Here is a 24321-nt window from a genome sequence, read left to right on the forward strand (position 1 = left end):
AAAACATCTGATGGATTCATCATTGATCCTATCCCTTCTCTTTACTCTTAAAAGAAAACCTCGACATCTTCATTTCCGCTACCCCCAGCTTTGCTTACTGTCTTTCTGCACTGCCTCCGAACAATCCAGCATTACTAATTTTACCACCGTCTTGTACGCCATTCCCTTTATTCTGGCTGATACTCTTAATCACACATTACCCTTGACACTTTTCTCCACCCATTCCAATCTGCTTGAACTCTTCACCTTTTTTCCGCCGTCCGTGGCTCTGGATTGTTGACCTGAAGTACTTAAAATCTACCGCCTCTTCATCTCAACTCCCTGTAGCCTCACTATTCCTCTTGTGTCCCTGTCATTCATACTCATGTATTCTGTCTTGCTGCAGCTAACCTTCTTTTTTCTCCTTTTTAAGAGCATACGTCCACCTTTAGATTGTCCTCCACCTGCTTTCTGCTCTCACAATGCCATCTGTAAACATATGCAGTCCCATCTTCATCTTGAATTCCTCTGTCACTCCTGTGACACACTTCACTGTCTTACAGCTTACATACAGACCCTGAACATCTCCACCATATTTCTCTGCAACTCCACATCTTCTCATATAACGATAGTTCCTCTCTTGGCTCCCTAGGATAGGCACCTCTCGAAAACTTTCAACTTGCAAAATACATATTTTATTGCCTGTTTATATATTGTATAGTTATTTTATTGCCTATCTGTATATTTTATATATATGGTCTATTTTATACAGTTTTATATTTGTATTGTCCAGGACTACAGATGGAAATTAGCTATAATCTGGTACAAACATCTCTGCCTCTGTGCTTAATGTATTTGTACACTGTCCTAATAAACTTCTAAACAAACAAACAAAGGCACAATGCCACTCCCTTCAATCTTCTTTGTATCTTTTTAACTTTCTTAAAGCAAATACTGCATCACAAGTGGTCTTTTTAGGCATGAAACCACACTGCTGACCATTATTGCTCATTTCTATCCCTGGTGTAACTTCCACTACTCTTTCCCGAACTTAATTTTTAGGCTAATAAATTTAATTCCTCTGTGGTTACCATAACTCTGCACATCTCCCTTGTTCTTAAAAATGGGCACAAGCACACTTGTATTCCATACCGTGAGGCATTCTCTCATTCTCGAATATCTTGCTGAACAATCTTATCAAAAAGTTCCACAGGTATATCATCATGGCCACTTGCCTTTCCACTCTGGATCTCTTTTAATGCCCTCATTTCACCTTTACTTCACTCTTCTATACTTTGTTCGCTCACATTTTTCTCATTCATCAACTCTTCAAATTACTCCGCTGCCCCATCACACTTCTGCTGCCAGTCAATACATTTGCCACTCTATCCTTCATCACCATAATCTGCTGCATGTCCTTCACATTTCTCCGAATAGGCTAATAAAACACTCCCTCAGCCAATACTGTTGATGAATAATAGTGATTTAATAGCAAAATAGCTATCTTATTACAAAAAAAGCAAATGTTTTTCACTTTTTTGTCAATAACTATTTATTGGTGTTTTTTCTGTGACATTTAGTAACTCAAAGCTTATTAGATTTTATTAGAAACATTGTAATCAGAGGAAAATATTACTTTAAAAGTAATTAGTTATCAAAAATAGAGTTCTATAATATACATGAAAAATAATTCATAGTTAAATGTGAGAGGATTTGGAGGTTTCCATGTGTTTCCTGGGTATGTCCACAAGGGGCCAGCTGACATCCATTGAATATGAAGGAAGCATTTTACTTTGTTTCTGCAAAGAGATTCATTTTTACGTGTTAAATCAATAATCTCTTTATATAGATAATAAACTGTGGAGAAATTTCCTTTGTGTTTAGGATGCAGTCATGAAGAAAAAACTTGCAGGTGAGAATTTTTCTCCAAAGGTTTGACTGATTCTTTTTTTCCCCCTTTACAGTGCATTTTCTTGTGATTTTAACCCAAAGTGAAGTTTAAAAGTAATTTTGAGACATTCTTACAAAATATTGAGCCAAAGAGGGATGTTCCTTGCTAATTTTCAGAGGTTTCTTTTTCATAAAAAAAGAAAAAAGATGTATCGAATCAGTTACAAAATTAGTTCGGGACCAATGCTGGGGTTTTGAAAGAAGCCAATAAAGCTAATGTGATCTTATGTTGACTAAAATATTCTTTTGAACCATCGACACCCACATAATCCAGCGAGGCACAATTTTAAATTTTGTTTCCCAAACAACACATATGTCTGTCAGTCTTTTGGTTTTCTGTTGAAACTGATGATTCAGTAAAAACTTGGAAACATGTTTTGGAACTAGTTTTAGAAGTAATTGGAGCTGCTCCCTGACATGAATTGGATTTGTTCTGAGTTTATATTTTTGCTGTTTTGTCCGTAACTTCAGTTGTTGAGAAATACATTCCTTTGTCTGGTAGAATAAAAACAAAATATTTTTGAGTTGGATCATGGATCTTGGTCTTAAACGTTCTTCAGTGTGATGTGGTCCAGGTCTGAACACCTTGCAGAGCTGTTGTCTTTAGTATCAGGGAACTAAAGGTGTGTTCACATCATGGTTGAGGTTGTGCCTCTTCATGAGAGCCTTGTGACTTTGTTGCTTCGGCTTTTGTGGTCGAATCTTCTGCTGTCGCCGTTTTTTTTGGAGCTGGAGACAAAACTGCTGACAGTTTTGAATCCAGTCCCACTCCTGATTAAGACTGTTGCCACCCCCATTCTGCAGATCTTTGTAGGTCTTGCGAGTCAGCCAGGGGTTCTTGGATCCCACTTGGGAAGGGAGTGCATCGAGTTGGGCTTGGAACCTGATAGGGATGTCAGAATTTTGGATGCCATGGAGGCCATAAGAGGGGATGATGTAGAGCTGGTACCTAGCCAGGATCTGGCTGTACGAGTGTTCATGACTGCTGCAGGTGTAGATACCAGCATCAGCGGTCTTCAGATGGTGCAGTAGCAACCCCCCCTGTGGCAGAAGGGTACGGCTACCTTTATCCTGATTGAGCAGAATCAAAAACACTAATGTCAGGTTTAGGAGGAAGTCAACAGTGATCTATTAATAAACTTGTGATCTATAAATAGTGATCTATAAATAACCAGTATGGTGTCTTTTAGTGTCAAGATGGGCACCTTCAAATAAAATGGATGATGATGACTATTTATTACTACTGCTACTACTACTACTACTACAGTATCGGGAAAAACACTGGTGGACTTAACTGTCTTGAAGGAATTTGTGACATTACACTGAGACATAGAAAAATTAACAAAATGAAAAGTCTTCCCACAACATCTGAATTCCATCAAAAATAAATTTACATGTGTGTTTTTCTTCTTCAAGGGTGAAGAAACATCCAGATTCTTCCAAACCCTTCCTTACCAGCAGCTATAGTTTATATGAAAATTTTAATTTTCAGAGCAAAATTTGGGTGAGAAAGGGCAGGATTATGTTTTTTTTTTCTGGTTCTGCATCAGGATGTCCCTATTATGAAGAAAACTTACTTCCATGTGTTCATAAACTGGAAAGACTCCTTGCTGTGTGTTGTCCCTATGAAGGGTCCAGTTCAGGTCAGCCTGGGGTGAGTGAGCGACGCACTCCAGGAAAGTAGAATTTCCCTCCACACCAAACATCAACCTCACCTCTGGAGAGTCGAAACCTTGACAACAAACACAACAAATGACCAGGTATATTCAAAAAAATCCAGCACGATAAACAAAGTAACAGTCAGTTAGATTTAGACAATTTGGAGCAAGTGTAACACTGATAAGAATGTTATCCAGCTTTTCTCTAAAAAGGCTACCAAATGGCACCATACGTCTGGCTTTATTAAGAGGAGATGTATTTTTTTTTTTCGTTTTATTTTTTTTCAAAGTGCAATTGGGAACTACGTACCAGTGCCATGATATTTATCATGTTTTGGAAACGACAATAGTCAGTTAAGTTGGTTTTATTATTCATACACAAGAAAAAAACAATTTACTTAAAGAATTTTTCAGACAGCTACGAAATACAGCCTGTGTGATGTGACGACGTTAGCAAATTAGTTTAAAAAAAATGCTTTAACCATCTTAGAATTTCCCCCAATTTTTTTTGTCCCACCATTTTATTAACTGGAGAGGAAGTTAAAGAGAAACAAGAAATGATAGCTGCGGATGCCTCCGGCAACACACCTTGATCTGTAATTTGACACTGACTCCGAGGGTCTTCAGACTTCGGATCCTGCCTCCGAGCCCGCCTGAAAGGAACGCGTGCAAACACACGCACGCATGCACACACGCACACACACACCACGTGCATACGCAAACACACATACACACACGCACAAAATGTGAAGTTTCTCACCGAATGAATGTTTCTTTCTTTGTTGATTGCGAGAATAAGTTTACCTCGTGTTAGAGGGACAGTATCTAGAGCAAGTCTGTCCATCCCATCTACAGTATGGGTCACGGGCGAGGTAGCATTCAGTGCAGCTGTAACCATACAACTCACACCTCTGGAGACCTAGCTGGGCTACACCTCCCTTGCTGGACACATACAGCTGTTGCTGTGGAGAACAAGGATAAAGAAGAGTTCTTTTAACCTCTTCATCTGGACGGGATTTGTAACTTTAATATCACTTGATTTTCTAAACACTGTATATTCCAAATCACTCTTTAAATATTCTGTTATATCCTGTTTATTGATGTTGACAATTTCATGTTTATGTAGGATATCTTTTAAACCCCTTTGTTGAGCCAAATATAGTTATTTGTTCTAGATTTATATTTGCTCAATTTTTTACAGATATTACAGGTATGATCCTCTAATGTTAGATCCTAGACATTAAAGAGTAGGAAAAGTTTTCAATGTAACATCATTAACATGATCTTTACATGATAAAAACATAATAGTTAAAGAAGAAACATAAAAAATAAAGTAAAGCTGTCCATAAATCAAGCAGCAGGTGGTCAAGGAGGAATTTATGAATTAAGTGTGAACTTTTTTAAATCCATTCCCCACAGTATTTTCAAAAATTCTATCGGCATGATTACATTTAACAGATATAACGTATTTCAGGAACTTACTCTCTTGGTCGAAAGTTTCATGTTCAGGATTGGAGTCAGTGACTGCAGGGTTAAACATGGAGAGGAAGATTTATCAGATTTATAGTTAAACAACAGAAGATGATTCAACACATAACACCTGATTTTATTTGTAGAGCTGACATGGATGAGCCTAAGGTACATCCTTGACCTGACGCCAGTCAGCCACAGGGCCACATATCCGGTAGAGACATACAACCATTCGCTCTCTCATTCATACATCTGGCAAGTTAAGAGACTTCAACTAGCCTACTACGTGTTTTGGACCGTAAGCGGCAACCAGGTATCCCAGAGGAAACCCCCTGTATTGAAATTGACAATAAATCTGACTTTGACTTTGAATGCAGGCACAGCGAGAACATGCAAACTCCACAAAGAAAGGTCCAGGTTGTGATCAAACCTCGATCAGTGCTGCTGTGAAGCGGCAGTGCTAACCTCTGACAACGTTTCAGCTCTTTGACACTGGAAAAGGACAGTATGATTTAACAAACTTTATTAATCAGACCTGAAAGACAGTCAGTTCCTCCAGCAGAACCACCTCCTTCCCCCCATTGTCTCCTGGCAGCAATACAGCCTTGAGCACCTTCCCATTATCTGATGGTAACATGACAATATTTGAATTCCACACAATCAGAGATAAAATACCCGGCTGACAAATCGTTGGAGTAAAGTGATAATCTACGAGAAGCTCTGAAAAATGATCAGAATATCTGTGTTGCGTCTCACTGTATCAGTGTCGCCAAGGTAACACGATTCATGATAAAAATCAGCAATAACAATGAGATGTATACACTTAAGAGAGAAAATAAGAGTCAGAAAATCAAATCCTTATAGTTAAAGCCAGATGCAAATACTACAGTATTTTACAAATACTAATGTGTCTGTTCTCAGTTATCCGGGTCATGGTCTACCATTTTCAAATCTTATCTTTGTTTAGTTTCTTCAAAGAAGTCCAGACAACAATACTGTGCAACGTAATACGACGGTAATATGTGTCTGTTAAAAGCTACTTGACTCATTTACATACATTCAGGGAATGATATTGTAAAGGTTCTGTTTGATCAATGAAAATATTAGATTACATGCTTGAATATTCAGCTGCTTTCGAACAACTCCCCCTACCTGTGCCCAAATGTAGGATGTCATGGAATCCATCCTCATTTTCCACTCGGTCCACAACAACTTTCTTCAACTGATAGGGTAACTTTACACTTGTCAGGATGGGTTGGCCACCCTCGGGTAGGATGGGTTCCCACATCAGTTGGTGCTGTCTCATGAAGCTTACAACGTCATCGGGGAAGTCCTTAGTCGACCTGTGGAGGTTGTCGTAAGTCTCACTGGGGCACTGGAAAAAGGCCATAGACACAAAAGACATCTTAGAGCTACATTATAGACTCGGGATGGGCAAACTTTTCGGCTCAAGGGCCGCAAGGATTTTTAAAATTTGACAGACGGGCCTGGTCACGTCAAGATATGATACATATTAAAAAAAACAAAAAAGAACGCATTTGCTAACAGCACATATCAGAGTCGTCTGACATTTGTCCGGACATTGTCTGATATTTGCAATGAAAATAAAACCAACTCGGTTTTGAAGGCTCTGAAGTTTGCTCGCATTTCATGCACAAACCAGTTTTTCCCTTATTGCATCACATCCAGCTCATTCATGTGTGTCAGTATGTCCACAGTAAAGGCTAAATAACAAAGACAATCTGTGTCTTTCAGCTCAGGAAAATTCTCAAGTGTTCTCAAGTAGCTCCAAAAATGAAATAATCTCCTGTTTGAGCTACCATATTCATGATCCCATCATTCAATTATTCACATCAAGTATGAATTCTGTACCGATCTTTGGCGGGCCGAATTAAAAAGACCAACGGGCCGGACGTGGCCCGCGGGCCGTAGTTTGCCCACCACTGTCATAGACTGTTAAGGAACATTTCAGGAAATCATAGATGAGTTAAGTCAGAGTTTGACAAATTGCAAACTTTACAGATACCTGTCAAAGGGTCTGAGGCATGACAGAGAAGAGACTTACAGTTCCAGGCCTTGGATATGGAATGCTGCCCTTAAACTCAACCCAACGATAATCAGGCCCTTCTTTATGAGCAAATGGACCGTTGAACGCCGATCGAACTGATGACATGGAAAAGACACAGACGGCCGAACCCTGGAAGACAGAACTGAGGAGGAAGTGTAGAGGGGAGATGACAGGAGGAGAGGACGGGAAGAAAGTAGTTGAGAGGAGAAAGATGAGCCGGAAGAGAGGATAGAGGGAAAGGAAGGAGAAGGGTAGGGGAAAGGAGGGAGCGGAGAAGACACATGAAGGGGAAAAGTAGACACTGAATTTCTAATAAAGGTTCAGTTACCAAAACACAGCAACCCCTTTAAACTTGATAAAAGTATGTGTGCGTGCACGCTCGCACACACACACACACACACACACACACACACACACACACACACACACACACACACACACACACACACACACACACACACACACACACACACACACACACACACACACACACACACACACACACACACACACACACACACCAATGACCATAGTTGCGTATGCATATTAGCTATGCTTGGAAAAGTATGCAGTTCAGTGATGTGTGGATTTTGCAGATAAAGCTGCATCAAAAAGTTGGTTTCTGAATATGACCTGTGAACAATGTTACCTGGTTGTGCTAAAGACACCGTAGATGAGGGGGTTCTTGGGATCCTTTGTCTTCAGGACAAACACATCCTCTGGAAAATAGAGTGTGAATGACTCAGTGTTCAGTTGACCGGCTTCCCATTAGTGTCACATCTGACTTGCCACCCTGTGATGGTATGGCTAGTGGGCCACATGATGGCAATAGACACAAACTTCTTGCTTCAACTGAACAAATGTTCAACTCAAAAGTGTGAATTCAAATCTTGAAAAGAAATTGTCAAAATTTGTACTTCAGAACAACAGAAGTATATATATTTAAGAAATGTTAAGGTTAGAGAATAAAGCCACTTTAGGTGTGTGAAAATGACCAAGTCTGTTGTAAAGATGATCAGCAGATTATTCTTTGTACATTGAAAGAAGAAACAGACAAATGTTACCGATCCGGTCGAAGTGTGTGTCGCTTCCAGACGGTCCAGGGATGGAACAGACAAGCCTGGCTTTCAGGAAGGTGGTCCATCGGTTAATTAGACTCCTTTTCCCTCCAATGTCATTCTGGAGGACAAACATTTAAACATGTTCGAGTTCTAATTGTTTTTTGGATTCTGATTGAAAAGGCAGGTGTTGCAAGTTATTTCTTTTTTTTTTCCCATTCAAATTGTACCTGTTATCCTGTTAACACAAAGAAAAATAAAAGACAATCACTTGGAATTCTAAAGAAGCATCAAGGTGATGGTTTACGTTACGCTGTGTGTTTTTCTAGTGCATTTGTCCTACCCTGCAGACCCGGGCTACTCGACTGTACATCCGACGGTCCCACTGATCCGCATCCACCGCCAGCTCCCTGAAGAAGAAGTAGACCTTGTCATCGTCAGGACTCTGTGTATCAGGAATGGAGACGGTGCCGACGAACTGAGGCTCTGAGACATGAGATGTGGTGATTGAGACATGAGAAACTATATTTGACAAAAAATAACGACATTATCAATACGAGAAAATTCTACTCAACAGCTTTGGTTTCATTTTAAATAAAGCAAAAGGAATAATGTCTGGTATACATTTAATATCTGCTTTCTGTGTTTCTTGTGAGATTGCATCGCAGTTTCACATAATTTCTGCAAAGAATTTTAGAAAACTTAAATATATCTGGAGACAAAAAATATCCCCAAAAATTATGATTGAAGAATTTACCAAAAAATGGAATAAAAAAAAAATGCTGGAACTGAAATGCAACTTTCCTTGTAGTTTTCATGCAATTTACAATCAACAGTCAACATTCAAACTAAACCCAGTCCGAGAAGTGTCTTTCTCCATGGTAACAGATTAACAAAACAGGTGCTCACCATTCAGCCAGTTTCGGTCGTATGCCTCCGTCCGAATGTAGTTCAAGACGCCACCAGTCAGAGACACTCGGAAGATTGCGGCATTAGCACCCATAAAGTCAACAGATGTGCCCCCAAAAAGTTCACCATCTGGGAGAAATGTAGAAGGGGGGGGGGGGGGGGGTCAGGAAAGTAGAAGTTGTTTGCTCCTGGCTACAGGTCCAAAAACAGCTCATTGTAAATTGTAGTATGTGTAACTGCATGAGACAAAAAGAAAACCACATCTCATCTTATGAAAGTTGAGATAGTGGGAGAGAATTGGAGAAGAATAAAAATGTGAAAGGAAAGGGAAGCAAGAAAGAAAGGAGGGAAGGAAGGCCAAAATGAAAAATGGTGAAAAGGATGGAAGACCAGAAAAAATGAGACAAGGGCAAAAGGCAGGAAGGAGTGGGGGAAGGTTAGAAAAAAAGGAGTGAAAAGGATGGAGGAAGCGGAGCAAGTTTAGAGCAGTTGTCCTTGGAACCGAACATTCCTGGTCGGACTCAGGCTCCTACAAGTCTGTTGAAGTGTTGTTGAGCAGGACACTGACCCCCTAAGTGCTCCCCTGACACCACCGCTCATGGATCATCCATGATGGGTTAAATGCAGAGAGAAATTTCCCGCAAGGGATTAATAAAATATAGTATTATAAAATGAATGAATTAATAAAGATCATAGACAACACACATTGATGCTAGGTATAAAATTTGTAGCAGTTGTGATTCCATGTTTCCGGTGTTTATATCGAGGTCAAAGGTCACATGCTTTCATGCTTCGTTTTTGGAAGTAAAATCGGATCTAGAGCTTCACTTTCTGCCTATCTTTCACCCCCCACCCCCACCTGTCTACTACCCTCCTCTGCTAACTTCTCATCTCCAACCTTCTCAGCTTCCTTCTCTTCTCCTTTCCACACTCATTTTCCTTGATCTCATGTATATCTTAGAGAGTTAGGCTGTTTGCATCCCTTCACTGTCATCAGCTTGTTCTGCCTTCAACATTCCCTCACAAAGTTGTGTATGCATATGTCGTGTCTGCGTGTGTGTGTGTGTGTGTGTGTGTGTGTGTGTGTGTGTGTATGAAGAAGAGAAAGACGCACCAGTCACTCGGGTAGTGACAGTCTCACTTGGACTAAAGGGACATTTTCCTCTGCCGGACTCAACTGTGTGAAGCAACAAGGAGAAGGAGGGATCCTGACAACACACAAACACACACGGTAAGACTAACAGAAGTAAAGAAACGTGTAAACGTGTTTTGTGATAACATTAATTCCAGCTACGTGTCATCTGGCCAAAAAGAGCCTGAGTGACTTACAAGAAATTGAACTTTCCCCCCAAAAAATATACGAATAACTGTTAAAGTAAATTGTGGCACAGTGGCACTAATTCTATTGAATTCAAAATGTCTGGACAAGCCAAGAATCTGAGGGTGTTAATAGATGGCCTTTAGAACAATATTCCATATTTTAATATAACAGAAAAATCTTTCTTTAAATTACTTTTAAGAGACAAATTCTAATTGAATGTAATATTCACATTGATAGGCATTCCCTAAAAAAAAAAAAAAAAAACTGCATCGTGAAAGCAATAGAAACCCCATTTCAAAATAACAATAAATATATTGAGAAGTCAGGCAACTACAATTATTTCTTAATAGAAGGAATAAAACAGTGAAGAAACCCTACTTGATGGTTCTGGTCTTAATTTTCACCTTTGAGTTCAATTTCAGCTGCAAGATGACACACTGAGGGTTGAAGGCTCCAGTGCCACATGTGAAAACATGAGTCTTGTTGAGCGGCTGCAGCAGACGCACAAAATTGGCACATTCTGTCTGAAAGTAAAGAAATATGTACATGTAAACATCATGTTGCTGTTGTAAGACTGACTTATGAGAAAAGCACTCACTCACCTCTGGATTTTTTCCCGCCATTATGCAGAGGTTCACGCTGTGTGCTCGCGCTGGCCAGTGGATCTGATAGACAAGTTTATTTGCATGAACCCAGCACATATTAGAGGACAGGGCAAACTTCAAATGAGTCTACAAAATCTCATATTTATCTTAGTTAAATCATACCAAAGTCATATTGGATTTCACTGGTCATCTCTACCTGGACCTTCAGTTCTGTTCAATATACATTAATAATTGGGCACGTCACAATTATGGTGGTGATTCTGAAAAGGACCTCAGATATACCGTACGGGTGTGAAAAAGGTGTTGCTCACAAAGCACTGAGAAGTAGGAAAAGCTCTCATTGCAAATGTATATTTATGACGACAATGCAGCTGAAAACGGCCACTCATACGATCAAAATTAACAAAAACGTGGCAAAAATGGCTGAAAACCAACACGTTTTTCTGACTGGCGCCTCCGCTTAAAGTTCCATTTTCTATCAATCTACCTATTCGTAGCGATGTTTTGTCTTTTGTCATTATTTAGCATGATTCTGACAATCTACATCAAGTACTCTTCATCTATTTCAGGTGTTTCATTCTGAAATAAAACCTCAGCCCAATCAATTCTCAAAGGTAAAATTCATTTTGTATCCGTACTTTGTAATTTATAATCAGCAGAAGCTTTTTTTTCCCCACAATGATGATTAGATTTCTTACTGATCCAACTGGTTGATCCAGGTTGTCCAACTTCAGTAGATGTATGTGGTCTTTCCCCCCCACAAGCAACCAGCCTTGGTCCTCATCCAGCAGCAAGACCTGGTTACCCCCACCGGCCTCTAATTCCCAGAACATGGCAGTGGTGTTCCGCAGCTCTGAAATTAACAATTTAGCTGGATTAAAGTTATGTGCAAGCAAGCTGTACAAGTCAATTACAATGACAACACATGATGAATTATATGTATTATTTCCACTGTAATATTTTGAACTGGGGGGAACTGGGAGCTACAACTGTGGGTAATAACTTTCTAGGGGTGAAGTATAAGAGTCTGTAAAACGAAATTGTTGATGTACGCGGATGACATTCTTTTGATGGTTTCAGACCTGATGGTATCGATTCAATACCCTCTGTTTAACACGATATATTCTCAAAAATTCTTGGGATTTTAAGTCAACTGGGATGAATCGGAAGCTCTCCCATTTACAAAATACTACCCTCCTCGTCTTTTCCAGGCACATACATCTTGATGGCCCAAGATGGGGTTAAGATAACTGGAGATACTTTACTCCCCTGAATTGGATGTTAGCATTAAAGATCATTTGGACCCCTTAAAGCAGAAACTGATATAAAACGGTGGTCACACATTAATAATAATAATTACATCTATCTTCAAGCAGGAAAGTTAATGTCATAAAAATGGCACCTGTTTTGCTCCCTACCATTAAAAAAACAGTTATTTTATGGGGTTTGATAGAATATTTAAAAACTTTATTTGGCATGGAACAAGGCCACTGATAAATATGCAGAACCTGCAAAGACTACTCCCTGATGGTGGATTAGGTCTCTCAAATTTGGTTTATCAATATCAATGGCTGGAATGCAAAACCTCCCATTTGAAAAAAAAAACACTTTTTTGAGGAAATGAAAAAAACGTTTCATTTGATTATAGTATGGTCTTTGTTCACGGACTATATTTTTATGTTATAATTTAAAAATACATAGCATATATCCTTACCACTGACAATGCAGATAAGTGTTTTTTTCCTGATTTTTTTCTGATTCATTGTGCACATAGGAGTTTTGTCATGTGACATTTATATCCAAAGAAAGGGCGCGATTATCTTGCAGATAGACTGAAAATGTGGAGCCTTCCCATTTCTCACCATTCAATGCAAAAACCCAAAATCGAAAAATTTGCAGATACGAGGTTTTACATGCCAGCCATCGATATGCATTCGGGTTGAGACATTTGGCTGACTGGACATTACTCCCAGAGAAAGCTTCTCCATGGTGTAGCAGAGCAGTCAGTATCGACTCCTCTTCCTCTGATCCACTGCTTGTTCGTTGACTTATCGTGACATATGAAGTCTAAATCTGTCATATCCCCTCTTCGCATAAAATGGAGAAAATCTCACGGCTGAGTTTGATCCTCATCTTAACAGAACAGCTCATACTTTGTAAAATCCTAAAGCTATGTTAAAAAATAAAAACAATCTGGAGGAAAATGATCGAACAAGGCATTCTCTTATTTTATACTGTATATAGCAATAGTACAAAATTTCAAGATCTAAATAGAAGTAACTAAATATAATTTATCCAAGACCCAATTCTGGGGGTACTTACAACTCAAATATGTTACACTGAAGCTGTCTGGGTGATGAAATTCCTCAGCTTTGGGGCAAAGGTTACGAAGCAGCTAGATATTATAGAAAACTGATGGAATTTGACAAAGATAGAGGCCCAGCTCTGAGACTCTTCTGGGAAAGGGACTTGGGGAAAAGAGATGGGGTAATATTTGTGGTAAATGGAAAAAGAAAGAGACCTGAGAATCAGACTTTTTACACTTTAATTCCACATAGATTCAACTGGGCTCCAGGAATGCTTTTTAGACTTGGCTTGAAAAAAACTCAGACTGGACAATAACTGGTTCAAATGTGTGATAAAAAGGCTATATTGAGAAAACAAGGATATATAATGTGAAGTACAGCTTCATCTGTCTCTGTAACATTTATAAACAGCCTGGTGTTTACACCAAAGTGCTCTGACAGGACCAACGTCTTGTTTTCTTTTTATTTGAGCAGTGGAAATTTATAGTGATTGCAATATCAAGATAGAATAATACAAAAGGATCAAGAATATGAGGGGAGGAAACAGATATTCAAGATGCTTTAAAAGCATGAACCCCTTGACTTTTCTTTGAAATATTTGAGGTAAAGCAGGAAACCCACTCAAACACACACCCATTGGGGGGAACACATGCAAACATGTACACAGCCAATGAATTGTCTTAAAGTATCGTTCAAAGGGCTAGAAGTCCAGGAGCCTCGATGGACAGGAATTTTAGGGGCAGTCGGGTGACGACCTCTGGATCACCGCTCTGCTTTTGCCAACATTGAAGTCCTGTCCTTATCACCGCGAAACGGCCTCCACATGACACCGGTGTGGTTTTCAGCAGGAGTTTGAAGCAGTCAGGATGAGAGTCAGCACCTCCAAATTAGAGGCCATGGTTCTGAAACCAATAAATTCCCCACCCCTGATGGACCGGAAGGGAGGAATTACTTCAAGTCGAAGAGTTCAAGAATTGGATATGATTTTAACTGAAAACTGTGATTAAATCCCCTTATTTTAATGCCGAAATTATTATCACAATTGGAAAAATTACTAGATGTGTGAATGGTTGGTTGTTTCTATACGTGGCTCTATGATCAAATGGCAACCGTGTGTTTGATGGATAGCGAAGGTGCAAATTTGTAGGTGTGGCAAAAAAAAACAAAACAGAGGGCAGAAGGTAATGATCATGCACAAATGCATGCAAGCACACGTTCACATACACAGGAGCAGAGGTTAAAGGCTAACTGTGTGTCCAAGCAGGATGAGGTTTGGTCTCCTTGGAATCCTACATAGGTCAGCTGTGACGCACACAACTGTGTGTAAATGTATGTTAATGTGAGTGTGTGTGTGTGTGTGCATGCATGTGTCCAACAGTCAAATAAGCAACTTACTTTCTTTGAACTGTTTTCATAAATATATTCCATGTGATTGTCTGTCTTTTACCACAACTTTGTTTTGGTTTATCTCTGAGAATGTTCACAATGCACTTTTTGCTATTTATCACCTCTTTTACAAATGTATAAATGGCAGAGAGAGTCTTACTTTGGAGTGAAAGCTGCAGTCGCGGCATGTCCCTGTGTGAAGCATCTGCAGACTGCATCCACATCACAGCAAAACTAAATGCCAGCAGCTGGAGAAGACCTTTGCTGGTCATCTTGAGCATAGGGGAAAAACACAGGAGGAAAAACAGACTTTTATCATAGACGCTGCATTATCACCTGCTTCACAATCACAACCCCCCCAGGTAGGACAAAGCTTTTTAACCCAGAGACACACACACATCAACGATCTCCCTGGTTGTTACAAATATTTGCTAAAACACAGGTCATTATCTGCATCTTCAAGTTGAAAATTCAATACAAATACTGTGTCGACTGAAGGGAACCAAAACTGGGGGGACAAATTGGCATAAAATATGCTTTAATATTTGTCTCATACTATAAGGTGTTGTTCAAAAGAAAAGAATTAAAAAATAAATCAATAAATAAATAAAATCACAATTTATAACACATTTAACCTACAGGAGCAGCCATTGTTTTAATAGCGCAGTGCATGCCGGGTTGATGACGTAAGTTGGGTGCTCAAAGAAACGCCACAGGCAGGAAACGCTGGATATTCCCCCCCTACGAGGATGTCAACATACCCACTACTGCAAAAGTAGCATCTGATGACAAAAGACCAGACATCGGCACGATCATGGACGAAGCTGGCGATTAGCCACTCTGTCAGTCAACACATCAGTCTATAAGTCTACAGTGAACAACTGATTTTAACAACCGATTATAAAAAGTGGAGCTCCTTATAACAGATGCTCTCTCTCTCTGGGCAAAATAGGGCTTTTTCCTTGAAATGAAACTTTTTCCACAAATGTACTTTCTATTGACCAAAAAGAGGACAGTATGAGGCCAAAGCTTGAGGCCAGGTCATTCAACAACCAATGAATTCATATTGTTCAGGTTTTTCCCGGAGTTCATAACCTTAATTCAGTTGTTGAACTTCTAAGTTGTCTTTTTTTTGGTCAGTGTAAATACTTTTCAAACAAGGATGTTTATCTTCCCCATGTGCCTTCCTTAGTTTTACCTTAAAGTACATTTCATCTGTTTGTCTTTGGTGGTTACATCACGTGTGACGTGTCTAATTTCCGTCTTCTTTCTTGTGATCACCTGTATTTTCCTTTCTTTCATCTAATCAGCCGCCTGCTATCATGTTGTCACTCAACATTAGATCTCATAAGTGGTGATATATTTTTTTGGTCAGTTTCCTAAGGCCATACATTGGATCTTTTTTTAGATCGTCCTCTTGCTGTTGCAGTTCAGATGAAGCACCTTAAAAAGAAAGGAGGTCCCTGTGTAATTTGGGCTCAAACAAAGTCTATTGGAATAAAATCTTCCAAGGATCCTCATGCGACAAGCTGTATCTCCCTGTGCGCAATTCTGGGAACAAGGAAGAACAATACCATCACTTTTGGTAAGCGGAAGACGGGAAACAGCCCTTGAGTTCTTACTTCCTCTAAGTCACATGATTTCTCTTCGACCAACAACTATATCAAACTGACCTCTGACGAGCTTCCTGCTGGAGAAGATCCCAACATTCAGACACTGGAACGATCTCATGATGTCTGAGTAAGGTTGAAAGACAATGTACTCAGACCTTTGTCTCATATTGAAAATGACTGATGGTCAGGTCCAATCACTGCTTACATCTCATCTATCTAGTTACTGACCCTTTGTCAAACATCTATTTTTTTTGGCTCGTTTAAATACAAGAAGCAGATCCACAGCAGTGGCTTTTTAAAAAAAAAAATTAAAAAAAAAAACATTTTTGTTGATATATTTCTAAAACCTTCTTAAAACTTTCCAATGTATTTCCTTCCATTTTACTTTGGACATTTTATCAACTTTCAGAAAACAAGTGAGTAAGTTGTAATCGGAGCTGGAATTTTTTAAGTAAGGAGTAAGACTGAAGAAATATCTGAGCAGAAATAAATTAACTGTAATAAAAACATTTAAAAAAAAAAAGGTTACACTACACCATTTTGTGTTTACGTGTGTGTCACCTATACAAGAATTTGTCCCTGCTCTGCTCATGTCTGTGTGTGTAGGGGAAACTAATATGTTAAAACAGAATATGAATATTTTACATTTACAATATTTCATATGCACATCAGTTAAGGATTATAATGAATCCATTAAGGATTCATCAGTCACAGAGGCTAATTTGGGGAAAAACCAAAACATTTCTGCAACTCACTTAATATATGAACAAAAATTAAAGAAATGAACGTTGTAGAAAAACAACAGATGAACATTAAGGAAAAACAGAGACAATCTTTGGTCATTTATCAGAGAAAATATTGGGGCTTGATCTGTGATATTTCTGACATTACAAATTGCAAGGTGATAAGACATCGTAATTAACTTTAAAACATTATCATTTGTGATGAACAAACAGCTGAGAAGCAGCAACAACAAAAAAGAATCAACCCCCTGGAAGTGACTGTTTTTAACAGGAAACATCAGGTTTTCCTGTTTATTGTTTGTTGATTTCCTTGTTTCCTTTCATTTCTATAAGCGGAAATATCCCGACTGTTAGCTCCTGGACATGCAACCTGGACACACAACATGCTCACAGCTGCTGGATATGATATCTGAGTGACTTTAACCCCATGAGAGGTTAAGCAATCGCAGTGAGGGCTGAAATGACGCACACACTTTTTCTTGATTTTCACACAAAACGTGGACATATAATCGGAACATAAACTCTAGAAACACAAGCGCTGCCTTGCAGCATTAGAGACAAACAGTTTTGAAAGAGAAAAAAAAATACAATACAAGAATTACTTGAAGGTAGAAATGAAATTGTCATTTCTCAAAAATACCACCCACTCCCACCCACACAGTATTGTGTAGAGGAAACAATGGGGCTGAAATTAGCCTTCTCGAAGACCGACACAGACAGGCACATAAACACACACGGCTGATACGAGCACAAACAAATGCACACATACATGAACACATTCACAAACTGCATATATGTCTGTCTGAAAGTGTGCAATGATAGATATTTGTGTTAACTTCAAACTAACGATTATATTTGAGGAGCAACAAGTACATCAAGTTTCTCTGAAAATAAACACAACCAAAAATAAAAAGGTCTATCTGGACAGTAAATGGTAAATACTCTGTACCATGTTTGTATATTACAAGTAATAAAATTTTCATATCAAAAACTACTTAAACTATTTTCAAATTCTCAGATAATCGGAGATGAAAAAAAAATGTTCAGCTGTTTTGATTATTTACAATAACAGAACATTTTAATACAAACCTCTACTCCTGAAATGATCGTCTTATAATGGTGGAGGTGTTTGCCTGTCCTTATGATCATGGGAGTTGAGCTATCCAGGGCATCAGCCCCTGGTAGGGTCACCCAAGACAAATTGATCCTAGGTGGGGGTGCAGAATCAGGGGGATGCAGCTGTTGAGAGAGGTGGAGCGATCCCAGCTCAAAATTTGTTGAGCTCTTGACCCAAAGAATGAGGTCTCGGATACAAACCGCTTAAATGACTTTCCTCTGCAGAGTGGCTGGTGCTAGCCTTAAATATAGGGTGAGGAGTTGTAATAACTGCAAGGACGTAGTCCTGGTACGTCGAACTGACAGGACCCCTCTTGTTTGACTCAGATTATTTTGGACGGATTTATTTAACCCCTCTGCCCTGGGAACTGCTTGAGGTCCCACAGGCAGAGCCAGAGCATGTTGCTTGGGGCAGAGATATCCTCAGTTCCCAGGTTTCGCAGGTTCCCATGGGACTTAGATTGATCTATTGCAGTGGTCTCACCAGGCATCAAGCAATGCTACTTCCATTACAAATATGAAAGTTATTTATGTATATGTTCACGAGACATTTCTCTTGTGAATTGGTGCTGTCCAAGTAAAATCTGACTTGACAATGAGTAAAATAATGAATACTGTTTCCTCCTGGAATTATCATCTTACAGTGGTAGAGAAAATTGCACATCCTCATCATCCTGGGAATTCTGCTCTCTTGGGGCATCAGCCCCTGGGAAAGTCTCACAAGGCAAAGGGATGCAAGGCGAAGATCCAGAAGAAAACAATTCAAGGCCTAACAATAGTCGACAACTGAAGGCGACTATGCACCTTGCCCGAATTAGGGAGACACGGCACCTTCCCGGAGCCAGGCCTGGAAGCAGGGCTCATCTGTGCCGGGCCTTTGCCCACAGGGATCACAGCCTGAATAAACAAAGTGGAGTCATTTCCATGTGGCTCACAACTTTCAGACAAGGATATCAAAGCTGGGTTAAATCTATTTTGGGCAACCGAAAAAAGGCAAAGACCTACACGTGCCAAACTTCGGCAGGGTGTTGGATTCTCGTCTTTTCTGTAATTGCGCTGGGTATAAAGCATGGGCAAACTCGCAAACCACTACCCAAGAAACAGCATGCTGGAGTTTTCTCCACTAAATTATGATTACATGGAGATGGAAGGGGATCTTGGTTGTTTGTGTTTATGCACCAAACATTTTGTTTGATTTTTCAGCCTTCTTAGAGTTGGTGGAAGGTGCACTGGATGGAGTATCACCTGATGGCTACACAGTTCTGCTGGAAGTGGCCTAAAAAGAAGAAACTACCTAGTCTTGTTCACAGGTAAAATTTATAGGCAATTTATGAATAAACCACTGTAGTAGGTCAATGTCATTTTTAGTGAAAAGTTTTTAATGAAAGAAAAACCCACAATGGTCACTGAAATAACTTGAAACTGACCAAAGTAATAATAAATTGAAATTTACTGAAAATTAACCAATGAAAATCAGACATGGCTTGTGAATTTCGGTTCAACAGAATCATTAAAAAAAAACAAATGAAACAGGCCTGGACAAAAATGATTGGTACCCTTAGAAAAGACAATTTGACCGTAGGGACAAGTTAAATGAAGGTGTCCTCTAATTAGCATCATAGGTGTCTTCAAACTTGGAATCTACCAGTCTATCTACTGAGAGGGTGACAAGCAGCGCTGTTTGGGGGACTGGAGTGCACCACAGAAAGCAAAGGAGAGAGTTAGATAGAAATGATAGACAAGCGTGTTAAAGGGAAAGGCAATAAAACCATCTCCAAGCAACTTGATGCTCCTGTGCCTACAGTTGCATGTATTATTCTGAACAACCTCCAAGTCCAAGATAAATGGGTGTCACCTTGCATCATCCATCACTGTTTGAGCCAAAGTGGACTTTGTGGGAGTCGGCCAAGAAGGACACTACTGTTGACAACAAATCTTAAAAAAGTGAGACAGGAATTTGCCACAATGCAAATTGACAAGCCAATGGATTCTGGGAGAATGTCTTTTGGACCGATGAGATAAAACTGGAGTTTTTTAGCGAGGCACATCATCTCTATATTCAGACCCAAAAATTAAGTATTCCAAGGAAAGAACACTGTCTCAACTGCAAAACATGGAGGACGCTTGGTTGCTTTCTGGGGCTGCTTTGCTGCAATTGGCAAAGGGTGTCTTGAATCTTTGCGGGATACAACGTAATCTTAAGACTATCAAGGCATTCTGGCGCAAAATGTGTTGCCTAGCATTAGAAAGCTTGGTCTCGATCATAAATCATGGTTCTTCCAAGACCCAAAACACACAGCTAAAAACACCCAAGAACTGCTAAGAGCTAAACATTGGGCTCTTCCGAAGCAGCCTACTATGAGCACGGATCTAAATGATATTGAACGTTAACGGAAGGAACCGAAACATGGAGAAGGAACCATCCGGAGAAGGCTCCCTTCATACCTGAGCCAACTGGAGCAGTTTGCTGACAAAAAGTTGGTCAAAATACCTGCTGATAGGTGCAGAAGTCTCATCGACACTTACAGAAATTATTTGATTGCAGTGATTACCATAAAAGCTTGTGCAAGACATTTTTAAGTTAAGCAATTTTTTTCCAGGCCTGTTCCATAAGTTTTTTTTTTTTGTTTTTTTTTAACAATTCTGTTGAACAGCAATCATTTTCATTGGTTAATTTCAGTAAATTTTGTAATCAATTCTTTCATCAGTTTCAAGTTATGTCAGTGACCATCGTGGGGTTTTCTTTCATTAACAGAGCAGTACCACCATCTTGTCCATGTGTGTGTGTTTGACATTATACCTCTTTGGTGATTCATCTGTGTTGAATGACATTTGTAAGTCACATGATGATGTAAAATCTCTAGCACCATCAACATGTACTCCTTGTCACCAATAATAATAATAATATCAAAACCTAATAAGGCTAGTAATAGTAATAGTACAGACTGAAACTACAACCTCAGTATAAGTACTATTTCTTGTAGTATAGCCCAAAATATTGTGCACCGTATCCTTTCCCATCATAATAGAAGTGTCAATTACAGCCTCATTGATAGTGCTTTTGCCCTCTTCAACAGCCTCAGTAATTGTACGATCATCCTGGATTACAACCTCAAATGGGTGAAATAGTGAGTGCACTCACTATTTTTGAGCACTATCACACTTTATGACAATCTCTGTCATGTAAATATCAAACAGTTCTTCAGAAATCCCAACAGATCCAAACAGATTTGGGATTTCATTAATTAAAACATTATTTTGTGTCTAAAGTAAATTTAGTGTTCCTGGAAACAACAGCATCATAGCTTGGAGGAAGGAAAACAATGGCAACACAATTAAAATTATATTTAAGGATTCATTAGTCACAGAAGCTAAATTTTGGAAAAAACAAAACATATCTGCAACTCACTTAATATATGAACAAAAATTAAAGAAAAGAACATTGTGGAAAAACAACATATGTACATTCTGATAATTAAGAAAAAACAGAGACCATCTTTGATCATTTATCAGAGAAAATATTGGGGCTTGATCTGTGATATTTCTGACATTATTCAAAACATTAAATAGTCTCATCTTAATCATCCAAAAGCCTCATTAGAACAGTGGTTAACCAAACAATTTAAAGCCATACCCGGAATTTTCTATATAACAACCAAAAACATGTTCCAGGACTGCTTGAAAACTGATCAAGGACCTCCAGATGAGAACATAGATTTCTTAAAATCTGTGGCTGAAATCCTTCCATATATTTTAAGACATTTGGTTGGTTTTTCTCCTCACATGAGACATTTACAGTCCAAAACAGGAAACGCGGCAACAATCAGAGACTGAGTGATGTCAGACTGACCAACCATCGGAACAAAGATACCATACTTTCTCAAGAGGCACCATCATTGATCCAATGAGTCCAACAATCTCTTTAATAAAGTTAAAAGAATCTGTGAACACAAAAACTTTCAGTCTTCAAGAAGCCTCTAAATGATAGCTTTTCATGGTACCTGGAATCACCTGACTGAGGCTTTACAGAAACCCCTTAACAATTTCAATGACCATCATCCCTTCCCAGGATCTAGTGGAAAAAATTAAAAATCAGCAAGTCATAGACTAATTTCAATGACCGACACGTGTTTTAAGGGAGTCTTGAAATCGTATCAAAGCTGACCAATTTTTTGAAAGACTCTTGAAATAACCTTGGTCAAAGTTCAAACTTTTCAGTGACCTGTTGGTTACTTACAAAAACTACCAAAATATGTGATGGATTCCTGGAATCATGTCAGTTTCCAAGAGAGCCAAAAATCATCTCAATGTTAAAAGACCAATTTTCTTGGGCTCACCTCAAGGTTCACCAAAACATTACCCGGGTATACCAGGAAAGAACTCTGTGCATTCACCCTCAAAATTAAAAAAATTGAAGAAAAAAAAAACAATAATAAAATGAAAAAAAAAAAATTGTGGAAAAAAAAAAAAAAAAAAAAAAAAGACGAAATCAAACGTGATACTCACTGGGCCGTGGCTGTGTTGTGTCTTTCGTGGGTCGATGTCTCGGGGTCGCTCCTCCGTGTCCGTCAGCGTCCAAACACAGTGGGTTTGTACCGGTAGACTCCGAGGAGGAGGTGCAGAAAAGGGGGCTGACGATGCCTTCCTGGCTGCTCGGATCTTTTCACACTTCAACGTAGATGCGGGAAAAATGAAATAAATTTAAAAAAAGGAAATATTACTACCCCCTAAATGTAACATTCGGCAAATGAATGAATGAATTTGGAGTAAATAAATTAGATTCAGTTCAGCACCTCCACACAAACCTCAAACTATTTTTTTATACATCTATTGTGGCTTAGTAAAGTAAAAATCGGAGTCAAGAATAGCTTGTTCTCTTGATAATAGTCAATAAAAGCTGGTTATTATTTACAAGCCACCAAAAGGGGAAACCCAGGGAGGCGTTTCTCAGCGTTGTAGGTGCAGCTTAGTGTTGTGCATCACTCGCAAAGGATTCTGGGGTTCACTACTACTACTGCTACTACTACCAGCACTAATAATAATAATAATAATAACAATAACAACAAGAACAATTTGCACGCATACATGAGAAACCCAGTAAAAGTTCCCATATATTCATCTCAATCCCTACATATTCCAGCAGATTCTGCATTGACTACGGCTGATGAACAAAAATACCAGTGTTGTAAAACAGGAGGTCAAGCATTGCAGGAGACTTTACCGCCAGTAGGGGACACCAAATGAAAGGATAACAACAAAAAAAAGGCAGAGTTTGACAAAACAAGTCACCATGTTTGACGAGTTGATCGTAATTGATCTAATCATCTCATTGATATCGATCGCTCTATTCACTCAGCATACAGTTCGGTGGCAAATAATAATATAATTCATAATAATAATACCCCATTTAAAAAAGATAAACAAATGAAAAGTAAAAAAAAAATATTTTTTTTTAAATTGGGGGATTTTTTGAAAGACGTTACTTTAAAAATAACCAGAAAGTAAAAGAAGTAATGCAGCCTCTGGTTGGCACAGGCTAGTGTCTCCTTAAATGCAGTGTTGATCAGGAAGGACATCTGGTGTAAAACCTTTGCTAAAACCAAACATGCCAATCAAACCTAACCGTCTCATTCCAGATCGGTCGAGGCGCGGGTTAACAACAAGCGCCATTGGTAACAATGACCTACGGGGTACCGGTGGAAATTGGACGACTGTGGGTCGAAGGAGAGGAGGAAGGCGTGTTCGGAAGCACAGAGAGAAGAGGAAAGGCAAGAGTCTGGGACTGAGAGAAATGACTTTGAATATCGGATCTATGACAGCAAAAGGAAGAGAGTTGGTCGACATGATGCAGAGAAGGAAGGTGGATATACTGTGTGTCAAGGAGACCGGGTGGAAAGATAGTAAGGCTAGAAACCTAGGAGCAGGCTTTAAGTTGTGCTATCATGGTACTGACAGGAAGAGAAATGGAGTAGGAGTTGGTTAGGAACGTTTTGAAGGTGAAAAGAATATCAGATAGACTTATGAGTCTGAAACTAGAAATTGAAGGTGTGATGCTCAGTGTTGTTTATGGCCATACCCTGCAGGTGGGATGCGAGTTAGAAGAGAAGGAGAAGCTCTGGAATGAGTTAGATAAAATGAT

The 24321-nt window shown here is 39.2% G+C and overlaps 1 protein-coding gene across 1 annotated transcript; it reads right to left on the reverse strand.

Moving 5' to 3' along the window:
- Positions 1-1513: 1513 nt before the first annotated feature.
- Positions 1514-22869, reverse strand: LOC147237691 (semaphorin-3D). Its single transcript, XM_086152646.1, has 18 exons — positions 22689-22869; positions 14871-14982; positions 11717-11871; positions 11016-11078; positions 10818-10937; positions 10207-10300; positions 9093-9221; positions 8527-8669; positions 8190-8304; positions 7775-7844; positions 7123-7267; positions 6210-6432; positions 5593-5681; positions 5070-5111; positions 4392-4549; positions 4176-4240; positions 3507-3661; positions 1514-3000 (listed from the first exon to the last, which is right to left on the reverse strand). The coding sequence occupies exons 2-18, from the start codon at positions 14980-14982 to the stop codon at positions 2539-2541; spliced, it is 2340 nt and encodes a 779-aa protein (XP_086008772.1). The 5' UTR covers positions 22689-22869; the 3' UTR covers positions 1514-2538.
- Between the last annotated feature and the right edge of the window lie 1452 nt (positions 22870-24321).

Source organism: Fistularia commersonii, chromosome 1 (genome assembly GCF_037954325.1).
Source record: "Fistularia commersonii isolate RoL2024-O1a breed Wild chromosome 1, RoL_Fcom_v1.0, whole genome shotgun sequence".
NCBI classification, from domain to species: domain Eukaryota; kingdom Metazoa; phylum Chordata; class Actinopteri; order Syngnathiformes; family Fistulariidae; genus Fistularia; species Fistularia commersonii.